General features: G+C 49.9%; 1 protein-coding gene across 2 annotated transcripts in view; it reads left to right on the forward strand.

Annotated features, from left to right (window-relative positions):
- OLFM1 (olfactomedin 1) overlaps positions 1–11,261 on the forward strand; it is a 34,588-nt gene extending 23,327 nt beyond the window's left edge. For both annotated transcript variants that reach the window (XM_030000227.1, XM_030000226.1), the window contains exons 5-6: positions 6,209–6,315; positions 9,510–11,261. In XM_030000227.1, the coding sequence (XP_029856087.1) occupies positions 6,209–6,315; positions 9,510–10,184 (782 nt within the window). In that variant the 3' untranslated portion in view covers positions 10,185–11,261. The remainder of the gene's footprint in view (positions 1–6,208; positions 6,316–9,509) is intronic.
- Positions 11,262–11,919: the final 658 nt, after the last annotated feature.

Genomic DNA, 11,919 nt, shown 5'->3' on the forward strand with positions numbered 1-11,919 from the left:
TTCATGGAAGATCCGATCTCTTCTGAGCACTTTATATCCTTGGCAAGGTAACGCTTTGTTTCTCTCTTGTCTTTGCTGGTGGGATTGCTTTTGCTTGTTTCTAGATGCCTCCACACTTCTGTACGCAGCCGCCTCCCCTGTATTTCCCCCTGCGTTTCCATCCCGACCTCTGTTACCTTCTATGTCCCTCATAAGCTACCTCTCACTTGAAATCTCGGAAAGGAAAGCAAATTTCCACATAAGCCTGGATGCTCAGAGGTGTTTGAACTACAACCATGCAGCGAGTTGTGCCCAGAGATACCCCCGGCGAGCTGCCCGGTGGGCAGGTATAACCCCCCCACCCCCGGCTAAGTGAGAGGGCAGAGCCTGATTTCTCATTTATTAACGAGCGCTGATGTGCCCCGGTTTGGTTCCGGGGGCAGAACAGGCTGAGGCGAGTCATGCCGTCGCTTTCTGCACCGTGTCTGCGGTCCCGCTCCTCGTGATGCCCCGTGATGGTCGCGGGGAAGGCAGCGGGGTCGGGGGACGGCAGGGAAGTCCTGACCTTGTTCTCACCCACTTGAATTTCACCCTGAAAGCTTAACGGGGACAGAAATGATCGAGGTTGTAATGACTTCGTGCTTTCTGTGTTAGCAGTACCTAATACCTGGAGCTTTGTCGTGTGGGGATCATACAGACATCTCAGGAATGACAGTCCTGCAGTGGGTGAGATAAGAAAGGATGGAGAACAGACCCAGGAGCGTCTGGTTGACCAAGGTCACGTAGCAACCCCCCCGCAGCCCCTCACTGCCAGCACAGGGCAGCTCTGCCCTGCAAAGGGCTTGTATTATTTCTCCCCTCCCGAAGGCAGAGGTGGGTGTGATGAGAGGAGATGGTGCCTAAGGAGGGATCCACTTGCTGCATCCATAGCCTTCAGCCCATCTCTTGAAGATGAGGAGGAGCTGCAGGTGATGGGGAGAGGGAACGGCAGCAGGACCAGGGATTTGAGTCTGTAGAAGTACTCTCCGAGGGATAGTTCTTTAAACAAAACCATCCTGGACCCCACAGCCCCTCTCCAGCCGGCCTCGGCGGAGCTGCCCAGCCCAGGCTGACTCCACCAGAGCCAGGGAAGCTGTGATGATCCTCCCGCAGACCCTGGGCAGACTTTAAGAAGTAACTCAAAAAAAAAAAACCAAAACATTTTGCTCTTGGACCATTAGCTCCTTCTGCTCTGGACCATGTCCTGGCTCATTACATCCCCCTCATGCTCAGGTCCTCCAGCTGGGACATCCCCCCAAGGCAGCAGCCCAGGTAAGCCTGACTGAGGCAGCTAGGATGGTGAGCTCTTGCAGGCAACTTTTTCTAGAAACTTTTTGGCGTTTGTTTGGAATCTTTTTGAGGCTTTATTGGGCTTTTTGGCTGTGCCCCTTCTTTCTCCTCTTGCTCTCTCTGTGACCGCGGGGTCAGGGCAGCTTTTCTGCCTCGGGGCGTTGCGGCACCAGTGGGTGCTTGCAGAGACAGACGCTGAGTCCCGCAAGCGATCGCCCGTGAGGGTTTGCTGCTCACCCAGGAGGGTGATTTATTTGGTCACTTAACAGCAAACAGCACAGATTGAATTTCCAATGTTGTTTATCGCTCCGGCCTGTAAACCAGTGAAAATGGTAGTTAATCGAGTTAAATTCGGATAACAACCTTACAGACACTTTGCTGCCTCACGACGAGGCCCTGTTCGCTGAGGATTGCTGTGTGCTGCAAATTAGCTGCTCAGAGGGATTCATTGATGTTTCAAGTAGCACGTTTTAGCTTAGATTTGCTCCTGCGTGAGCCAGCAATGCTGCTCACCTGGTGTGTGTTCACTTGCTACAGCTCAGGGTGCAGCTTAGAGTACCCAGAACAGGATCAGGGAGCTGCTGCAATAAGCACGGGACAAGGGAACGGGAGGGGATGTGCTGGGTTCCCGTCCGGTTCGCCTCTCCCCATCCTCTGGGAAGCACTGGTGCCCCACAGTGCAGCAGCATTTTCCTGAGACAAGGTCCTGTTTTGCATTTTGGGTTTCCTAAGCATTATTGATGGATCAATAGTGAAAACACTTCCTGACTCTGGCATGTGTGTGAAGGGAAAAAAAAATCAATAATGGCATGTTCAATCTGTTATTCTGTTTACACTCTTAAAGATCACTATTTATACAGGGATTTTAGCGTTTCCACTAATGTTCCTAAGAGGAGCCTTGGAAGAGTGGAAAGGTTGTCACTCCTTGATTCGAGGAGGAATTTAACTTGGCTGCGCTCCGCAGGCTCACGTTTGCCTGATAGCACGAGCTTTCCCTGACTCTTGCAAAAAATCCCAGCCCACAGTCCTGGCGCGGGGACGGGAACAGAGCCCTGCCTGTCTGTCCCAGATGTTTTGGGGATGGGGGGGCTCCCGGCCAGGTGACAGAGGCCAGGGCAGGGCACGACCCAACCGCCGCTGCTCCATCCCTGCCGCGGAGGGCTGGGACCGGGATGTGGGGGGGATCAGACCTCGGCTTTGTGGGAAACCCCAGCAGGGACGGTGCTCGGCTGTAGCAGCAGCAGCCCAAGCAGAACCGCGGAGTCCAGAAGGAGACGGCGCTGGTGTCGGTGCCGTGGCTGCCTTGGTGGATAAATTGCTGCTGAGCTGCTAAACGTCACTTGTGGGCTGGATCTTAGGAGAAATACGGAGCTGAGGTGTTAGTATCCTGGGAGGATGGTAGCGCTCGTTGTAACTGGGTGGAGGAAAGCGTGTCTTCTCCTGCTGGAAAATTCCTCGTGCGGCTAGAGGAAGGGGCTGTGTGCGTGGACGTGGTGTTTCCTTGCTGCTCTGCTGAGCTGCGGGAGGGCGGGTCGGAGGCAGCTGGCTGGGTCAGCCTGGAGGGTGGCTCGGGAAAAGGCTGATTTGTGCTGTTTCCCAGGAAAGCTGCTGCTCACAGGCTTCCTCTGTGTCCTGGACTCATGGATGAGCACCAGGTCATGCTTTCCTGTTGCACATTTGTCCCTGAGTGACTTGAAATGCCCCTAGCATCCCATCCTCCTGCCATCCCAATGGGAGAGCAGGTTTGCTGCAAAAGGCACAGCACCCATGGGTGCTGGGCCGCCCAGGGCAGGGCTCTGCTGGGCAGTCAAGCAGTAGCTTTAGGGCAATCGCAGCCAGGGCATAAAAACTCCCCCGTGCAAGTCAGTGGAGTCTGGTAGAGGAAGGACTTGGATGCTGGGCGTCTTGGGCTCTTGCCCCAGCTCTGCTCCCAACCCATCGCCGCATGCTCAGCTCCTCACCCGCAGAGGAGAGCAGTGCTGAGGCTGCCCAGGGGTGCTGGTGGGTGCTTCGAGGCTGTGCAGGCTGCTGCTTTGTGCCGGAGCATGGGGAGATGCAAGAATCCCATCTTGTGAGCTACTGCTCTGATTCAAACTGCGACATGTCCAAGGGAAGCAGTAGAAGACAGAGTCCCCTCTGCTCCCAGTAAAGTGATCTTCCTGCTTTTAATGATTTCTAGCCCCATAGAAAGAGGGAAAAAAGCTGATGGTGTTCGGAGTGTGGTTTGCATCTCGTCAGGAACGGACGGGTGAATGAGGATCGTAGAGGCTGTAGTTGTCCATCCCTGGGCGGTAAGCCCATGAGAGCTGCAGGGACCTAGCTAACTAGGGGCCTTAAAGGTTCCATTTTAAACTTTCCCCCTAGCATATGTGTGCCCATGATAGATTTACAACAAGAAAGAAAACACCTTGCCCTGTGTAAGAGCAACCCTCTTGCATTGCTGAAGAGCTGTTGTGAATGTGCCTCCAGCTAAACGTTTATGAGATGTAGCCTCAGTGCTTGCAAACAACACTAGTTTACCCTTATCAGCTGCTACTGCCTTTTTTTTTTTTTACTTTTTTTTTTTTTTTAATCAATGAGCTTTTATACAACCTTTCTCTCCAGGGAAATGGAAGGAAAGAGATAAAGTGACAGCAATGTAGGGCTTCGATAATAGAAGGCAGCATTGAGCAGATCTGTGATTAGAGGAAGGCTGGTCCTCTGCCAGGGGAATTTGCAAGACATTAAGAATTTATTATTTTAACCCATTGCATCCCTTTGTCAATACCTTGCTCTCCTCTTGAGCTGAGAGGTTTTGAATACATCAGACAGGCAGGAGGATAAATTCCCATACATCGTGTCTCAGGGAGGCCAGGAAAGCTCTCAGCTTTTTGGTGGGATCTCTCTTTATCTGCCTGGTGTCTGAAGGCTGTGGGAAGACTGATGGTCCCCTTGGCCATGTCATGCTGGTGCATATGAAGAATAGCTTCAGCTATTTTATGCCCTGGGCTAAGGGGACCCCTTTGTCTGCAGTTCAGAGCTGAGGTAGGTGGATGTGTCCCATGGCCGTGATCAGGAATATAAAGGGGCAGATGAGAACAGGCTAAGGAGAAATGCAGCTAAGAGATATTGCAGAGTGTACGTACTGGAAACATTCAAGGCCAGGTTGGATGGGGCTTTGAGCAACCTGATCTAGTTGAAAATGTCCCTGCTCCTTGCAGGGGGGTTGGACTAGATGACCTTTAATGGTCCCTTCTAACCCAAACCATTCTATGATTCTATGATTCTCCTTGGTAATTTTGAGCAGAAGGACCTTGTCCTGAGCTGGCAGAGCTCTAACCACGGTTCAGCAGCACCTCCATGGGCTCCCACCTGCGTCCCTGGCCCTGGGCACCCCCGCTGAGCAGCGGGACCATCCGTACCGCAGTGCAGCTGCAGCTCAGCCTGCAAACCCAGCACCCAGCGCAGCCGCTCCATCCCAGCACCGCCACCTTCCCCTTCCCCAGCCTGCCAGAGGCTTCCACGTCAAAAAGGAGAAGACAGGAAACACCTTCCGAATTTCAGGTTGTGGCTGTCCCCCTGGTGTCGCTGACCTTAGCTTGTCTTGCTCAGGAGATGCTGCTGCAGGACCAGTTCTACACTGAATGTGTCTGGGTTTTAAATGAGGGCTCCTGCAGCAGCAGACCATCCAACACCAGCCCCCAGTCCCTCCTGCGGCGTCTTCGTCTCTTTGCCTTTCATTCCTTAGTGCACATATGCTAAAATGCTGGTTTTGCAGGAGACCAGAATGGCAGCTTTGCTGAAACTTGGGGATATCGGTGGAAATAGGAACTCAGCGTATGGCTGCACCTTCGATGCTGAGGCTGTAGCATTGCAGGCATCTATTCACAGGCATCTCCAGAGGGGTGCTTGGTTCAGTGCCAGGGGACATAACCATGGAAGGGAAACAAACTGCCACAGGCTGCCGGCACGGCAAGCTGGAGGAGAGGTGCCACTGCTTTACCTTGTATTTAGGGCTTAAAAACACAGCGAGGCACTTAGCTGGGCTTGCAAATGTGCTGACATGCCCACTGAATTCAATGGCATGAAATCAACGGTGCGGAGCAGCCCAGTACGCTTCAAAACCTGGCTCATAGTGCTGTGCGGGTGCACGTCCCTGTTGTGGTGATGCTGAGTCTGGGCAGGATTCCCGGGGCAGCTCCCGAGGGACCCGAGGGACACCCCACCTCCTGCCTTCCAGCCTGCTGTGTTTGGGTTCCTCTCCTGGAGCTGGCAAAGCCCAGGCTGGCAGAGGAGGCAGGAGGAGGCTGGTGAACTCATTAGTGTCTCCTAAGGGTGCAGACACAATAGGGAACAGAGAGGTGGCTGGTAGAAGCCGGTAAATTGTCTTGCAGGGAAGAGATTTATATTGCATATAATTTCCCACCTTTTTTTTTTTTCTTCTCCTTTGCATAACCTGTAACAAATGCATGTTTCCAGCAGGTCTGGAATAGACATGTTTCTCTTTTTATCTTGGCTGCACCCACTCTATCATAGCAGAAATGAGCAGAGCTATTCAGCTAATTTCTCCACCTGGCTGCTCGACCCTGGCTAACTCTTCTCATTTTCTATTCTGTGACATTAGCAGCACGGCTGGTTCAGGAAAGCTTGTTTTCTTGGGGCCGTGTGATAAGGACAATTGTTATTAAGAGGCATGAAACAAACAAAAGCATCCGACAGTTGTTCTTGGCCTAATTACCTCTACCTAATTAAAAACAGAGCTGCCCATCAGCGGGGGAGAGCAGCGGGCAGAGCGGTGTGGGTGCTGGCCGGCTCTGGTGCCCGTCACTGGGGCTTTGGGGCCGGTTGGCAAAGACCCACCACCAGAGGAGCCGCGGTGGTGGTCTGACATGGTGCTCACCAGCCTTGCACTCTTTTTCAGCTTGTGGCAAGCTGACGGGAATAAGTGACCCAATCACAATTAAAACCTCGGGGTCCAGGTTCGGCTCATGGATGACAGACCCTCTCGCTCCCGAAGGAGAGAACAAGGTAAGACCCCGACACCTTCGTCTCTGTGTTCCCACCTCCACCGACGCGGCTTTGAAAATTCATTACACCCGAGCACCGAAGCCCAGGTCGTGCCCTGTGAAACCTGTGGAAGGTCGTAATTCATCTCACGGGGCTCTGTTGGCCTCGTCTGCAGTGGGATGGGGCTGAGGATCCCGCAGGGAGGGAGGATGAGGAGGGGGCTGAGCAGCCCCATGCAGTGGTCCTTTCCCAGAGCAGGTGAAACTCACTGCAGTGATGTGCGTGCATGGTCTCAGAAGTGTCACCGTGAGGTCTGTGCCCCCCACAGGAGGGAAAAATCAAATATTGGGTTTCTCATCTGGGTTTGGCAGCCCACAGGAGCTGGAGCCAAGCAGAAGGACCCATGGTCCCAGGCTGTGCTGCTCTTCTGCTGCCAGTGCCTCCGATAATGTCATCTGACTGCATTTGTCCTCCATCCTCCACCTTCATTGTTGTGAGGAATTAACTGACTGCAGCCAGAGAGAGATTTGTTTTGCTTTGTTTTGGTCTCTTTTTTTTTCCATTCAGACCATTCAATTTTGATCCCAAGGAGGTAGGAGGCCAATAACTGGCTGAAAATCAATCCAGGCTTCCCATGACTGATGGAATGGAAAATATCTTGAGTGTTTGCTGAGGATTTGCAGGCAGCAAAACAAAACAAAAACCACAGAGCTTGGCTGCATGGCAATTCCCTCCTGCATGCAGCATCCTTCATCAAAGGATGAAGGCATCAGCCGGGGCTGTATCGGGGCAGCTATTTTGAGAGCTTTGCCCCGTGATCGGCTTTCCGTAGCTAAGAGAGGACGAGGGATGCTCTGGAGGAGCCACCCCCAGGGTGGCTTGTGGATGTGCAGCAACGAAGCAACAGTGACTTGAGATGTCAGGCTCTTTCCCTCCAGCAGCTAGCTGGTTGGCACTGGTTCCCCTATGCGACACCTCCATATTTTACAGTTATTAAACAAAATTTCACCCGTAGCCCCAATAAGATCCTAATTATGAAGTGAGATGGGGAGACTTTACCCACATCACATCTTGCTTTGCCCAAAAGAGGGGACAGACTTGTCCCCTTCGGGCTGTGTTTGCTGCATCTCTCGGCACTGACGTGATTTATACATCTGTGAAGGAAGAGTCAGGCCTGTTGCAGCTGAAGCTAGTTGATCAAATGCTAAAGATCTTTCCATGTCTTATGAGAGTTTTGTCTCAAACTAGTATTTTTTAATATTTTTTTTTTTACCCATGCCTTTTTCTGCAGTGTATTTTTGTCGTGCGAGTAGACAAGCGGTTTTCTCTGGACTGTAGCTCAAGCTTCACAAGCGTGTATGTGTGTATAATATATAAATCTACTGTGAATTTTATTAGAAACACACAATTAAGCGAACTCCATTGGCTGCCCGGCAGAGTGGGAAACTGGGAATGGGGAGAGATGGGCAGTTTATCATATCTGTCTTATGTCACCAAGCCCCAGGCGGTGTTTGGTGGTTCGTATGGTCATTTGTTCGTGTCATGAAATCATTGAACACAACTGGGGAAAATTGCGAGTCTCGCAGGAGCAGCCCGGCGGCGAGGCAGCAGGTGGATGCTGAGCGCTGGGATTGATGTGTATTGGCAGGAGAAGGTTGCTCAAAGCCAGCCGGTGCGATGAGACATTGCTATCCATCAATCTCTGCTTCTCCAAAGCATGAAACGCCTTTGGGTCCTGCCACCTTGCAGCCCCAGTGTGATGATATGGGGTTCTGCTCTTCTGGGCTTCTCTTTGTCTCTCTCAAAACTGAGCACAATGCATTGGCATGCATAATTTTTTAATACCAAATAATGAAATGGGAGCAGCAGAGAGACAATCAAGTTTTCTGGGGTTTTTTTTGCGATTTCCCAAGCTGGTTTATTTGAACGCAGGCATTTCATTAAGAGAGGAATGCTCTCCAGTGCCATGTCTGACAGCAGAAGCTCTCCCAGGCCCCAGGCACCTCTCTGCCATGGGCTCAGGAACACGCGTGGTTTTTCTCTGCTGTTTTTGCAGCCATCCTCAAGCCCACAGCAGAGGTGTGAAGATCTGAGCCATTTGCCACACGTTCATTCCCCACCTCTGTGGTGTTTCCAGGGAGGTAACGACGGAGGGCTGAAGTTCCCTGCAAAGTTTTTGCAGACCCCGCTTGGCCTTTCAAATACAGCAGCCAAAAGCAGTTTACATGCACACACCGTGTGTAAACGTTTGTCTGCTCTTCTAAGGGACCCTGGAGACAGCCATATTGCAGAGACAATACTATCAGATTTTGCAAGGGGTTTGCAAAAGAAGTTTGCACTACAACGTTACCCAAATCTGCATCCTTAAAGGCTTCTGTCTTGCTATTTAATTTACTTTTTCTCCTTCCTAAACAGTTTCTACAGAAAGCAGCTATCTTATTTTTAGGCAGCAACTGCATACAGAATGTCACTCACTGGCTGGATATTTCTGCTTGATATTAACTGCACAGCTTTGTCATTTGCCTCCAAATGGGTTTCATATGACAAAAGCTTTTTTTTTTTTAAGGAGTCTAGACAGTGTCCCTAGTGAACTGGCACTTAAATGATGATCTAAAATCTCTCCCCCCTCTACCGATAGCAGGATTTTGATGTCTTTGTCTCTTATATTTTAGCGGCCTTGGTTTCAGCTTTTGATGCAGAAGTGTATGATTTTTAAACCAATATGGACTTTGCCTGAATTTCCTTGACAATGAGCGATTGCATCCATCACTTCTGCATGCCAAATTAATGGAGTTCTGCACAGCAGCTGGTATAATTTACTGAGTGCTACCACGATGGGGCTTACGGGAAGCAAAAGCGGCATCAACATAATAGGCTGGGTTTAGCCAGAGAAAAGATGTTAATTGCCCTCTCGAAGGACTGTGCTAGTCATACAGCCCTCCCAGGGAACCTTTTAAGCTCCCAGGTTCCTGGGGAGATACCAGGTTACCCCCCAGGAAAGCTTTGCTATTCAGTTGATTTCTTGGCTGATTTTGGGTTCCAAAAATTGGGTTTATTTCTGGGTGTAGGTGGCAGGTGTTGGACACATCATTTTCCAGCGGGTTGGATTCCTTGCTCTGGATTTCACTCCCAGCTCAGTTTCTAGGGTGATGTGCAAAGGGCTCAGCTGGGTCTTTGCTGTTTTCTAACCCCACGTGTTTCTGTTGCTCGCCCAGGTCTGGTACATGGACAGCTACCACAACAACCGCTTCGTCCGCGAATACAAATCCATGGCAGATTTCATGAATACTGACAATTTTACCTCTCACCGTCTCCCTCACCCGTGGTCAGGCACCGGTCAAGTGGTCTACAATGGCTCTATCTATTTCAATAAATACCAAAGCCACATAATTATCAGGTTTGACTTGAAAACAGAGACCATTCTCAAGACTCGCAGCCTGGATTATGCCGGCTACAACAACATGTACCACTACGCCTGGGGTGGCCACTCGGACATTGACCTCATGGTGGACGAGAACGGGCTGTGGGCCGTCTACGCCACCAACCAGAACGCGGGCAACATCGTCATCAGCAAGTTGGACCCCAACACCCTGCAGAGCCTCCAGACCTGGAACACCAGCTACCCGAAACGCAGCGCCGGGGAGGCCTTCATCATCTGCGGCACGCTCTACGTCACCAACGGCTACTCGGGAGGTACCAAGGTGCACTACGCCTACCAGACCAATGCCTCCACCTACGAGTACATCGACATCCCCTTCCAAAACAAGTACTCGCACATTTCCATGTTGGACTACAACCCCAAGGATCGGGCCCTCTATGCCTGGAACAACGGGCACCAAATACTTTACAATGTCACCCTCTTCCACGTCATCAGGTCTGACGAGTTGTAGTCCATCCTTGTTTAGAAACTGATTTAGAAAAAAAAAAGGAAAAAAGGGAGAAACAAATTAAAAAAAACCAAACTAATATCAAGGAAACACACTTTAAATAAGTAAATATATAAACAGCTGCCAAAATTAAGACCAACGTCATGGAGGATTACTCAGCATAAACCTGACAGATCAGCATTACCTCTACATTTCTAGAAGTCTGGCCCTGTGTTATAGACTCACAAATAACCATGTACTTGCAGCTGGAACTGCACTTAAAGAACCACTTAAGTTTGGGGTTTTGTTTTGTTTCTGTTCCGATAGCAAACCTATAGTACATACTAAAGAAGTAAGGCAATGACTGTTGAAAGTTTATCCTTGGGAGACTCGCTCTCTTCTGTGTGTGGGTTGCATGGACATTTTCCCGACGTCACGGTCAGCTGTGATGGATGTGTGATTTGTATTTCTAAGCAGAAAAAGCTGACCCGTGAGGAGCTCTCGCTGTCTGAACAAGACCTATCACAGGTTAGTTTTCTTCGCCTTCCATTGCAGCTACTGTCTCTCAACTGTGTTCTTGTCACTTAGATTAACTGTGCTGAGACCTGAAGTAGCTCATGGATCTGTGTCTTAGTAACTATTAAACACGATGGTTTAAGTATGTATTATGAACAAGTTGTTGTACCCATATTGTTTGAACTTATGTATTCAGCAAATATATTGTATAATGTATGTCTGTTATTTACCAGAGGTGGCAAAACTTTGTATGTCCAGTTTATGCAATGAATGTTGTAAATGCAATGATGTAGTTTGGATTAATAAATGATGGTTTTGTTTCTAAAAAGAAAAAAAAAGATCAGTGTTCACCCTTATACACAGATAACCAATTTCATGTTGATAATTACAAGAATATTCTCTTACTGTTATACTATCTACAAAGCATTATGGTGGTTGGAAATCGCTTCTGTGGAAATTCTGTGGCATCAGATTCCCATGGGAAGCCCTGTTTATGGAAGTGTGAAGGTCATTAATTTTTTTTAAGAGGAAAACTTTGTACTATCCACAGTTATCTAAGGAACAATAAAAATATTAGGAGACTTCCCTGCTTTGTTTTTTGTCTTCTCTGTACAAGTGACTGACAAGGGGCTGACGGCGGAGTGTGGCTGGGGGGGGACAGCGTTTGATATCAGTGCTACAGCAGGAGGAAATTGTGTCGTCTGTCGCTTTCGTAAAGAGTTGGAGACACGGTGCCTCGGACTGCTAAGTGCAGTTGGATCATTTTCCTTCTCAGATGCTTCGAGTGCTTCTCATCCCGAATTTGGTATAGTCTTATGCTGGTAAAAATCTCCTTCCATTTAATACAGCTACCACTGCGATGCTTATTATAACGAGCAACTGTTACTGTTGGGGCCTGAGCACTCAACACAATCATGCCTCTCGTTTCTGCCAAAGCAGGGGCCTCACAGCGTTGCAGGATGCTGCAGTACCGCAGCACACACCTTGAAATGATCCGAGGCACTTTGCCAGCTGAACGCTCCTAAAGCTCTTGATATTTTGAAGCTTAAGATGCTGGATGCTAACATGCTTCTCAACCGTGTTTAACAAATCCTGCACTTGCCCGCTCTCCCTTTACACACTTCCACCGTATGCTCTCCCTACGGCAGGGCTCATTTTACTGGGAAGCCAGCACCACCGGCAGCTTCTTTCTGCTGCCACTGGTGTGGGGTCCCATCCTTCCCTCTGGTGTGATACGTGGGGT

The sequence above is a fragment of the Aquila chrysaetos genome, chromosome 24 (assembly GCF_900496995.4).
Source record: "Aquila chrysaetos chrysaetos chromosome 24, bAquChr1.4, whole genome shotgun sequence".
In the NCBI taxonomy this organism is placed as follows: domain Eukaryota; kingdom Metazoa; phylum Chordata; class Aves; order Accipitriformes; family Accipitridae; genus Aquila; species Aquila chrysaetos.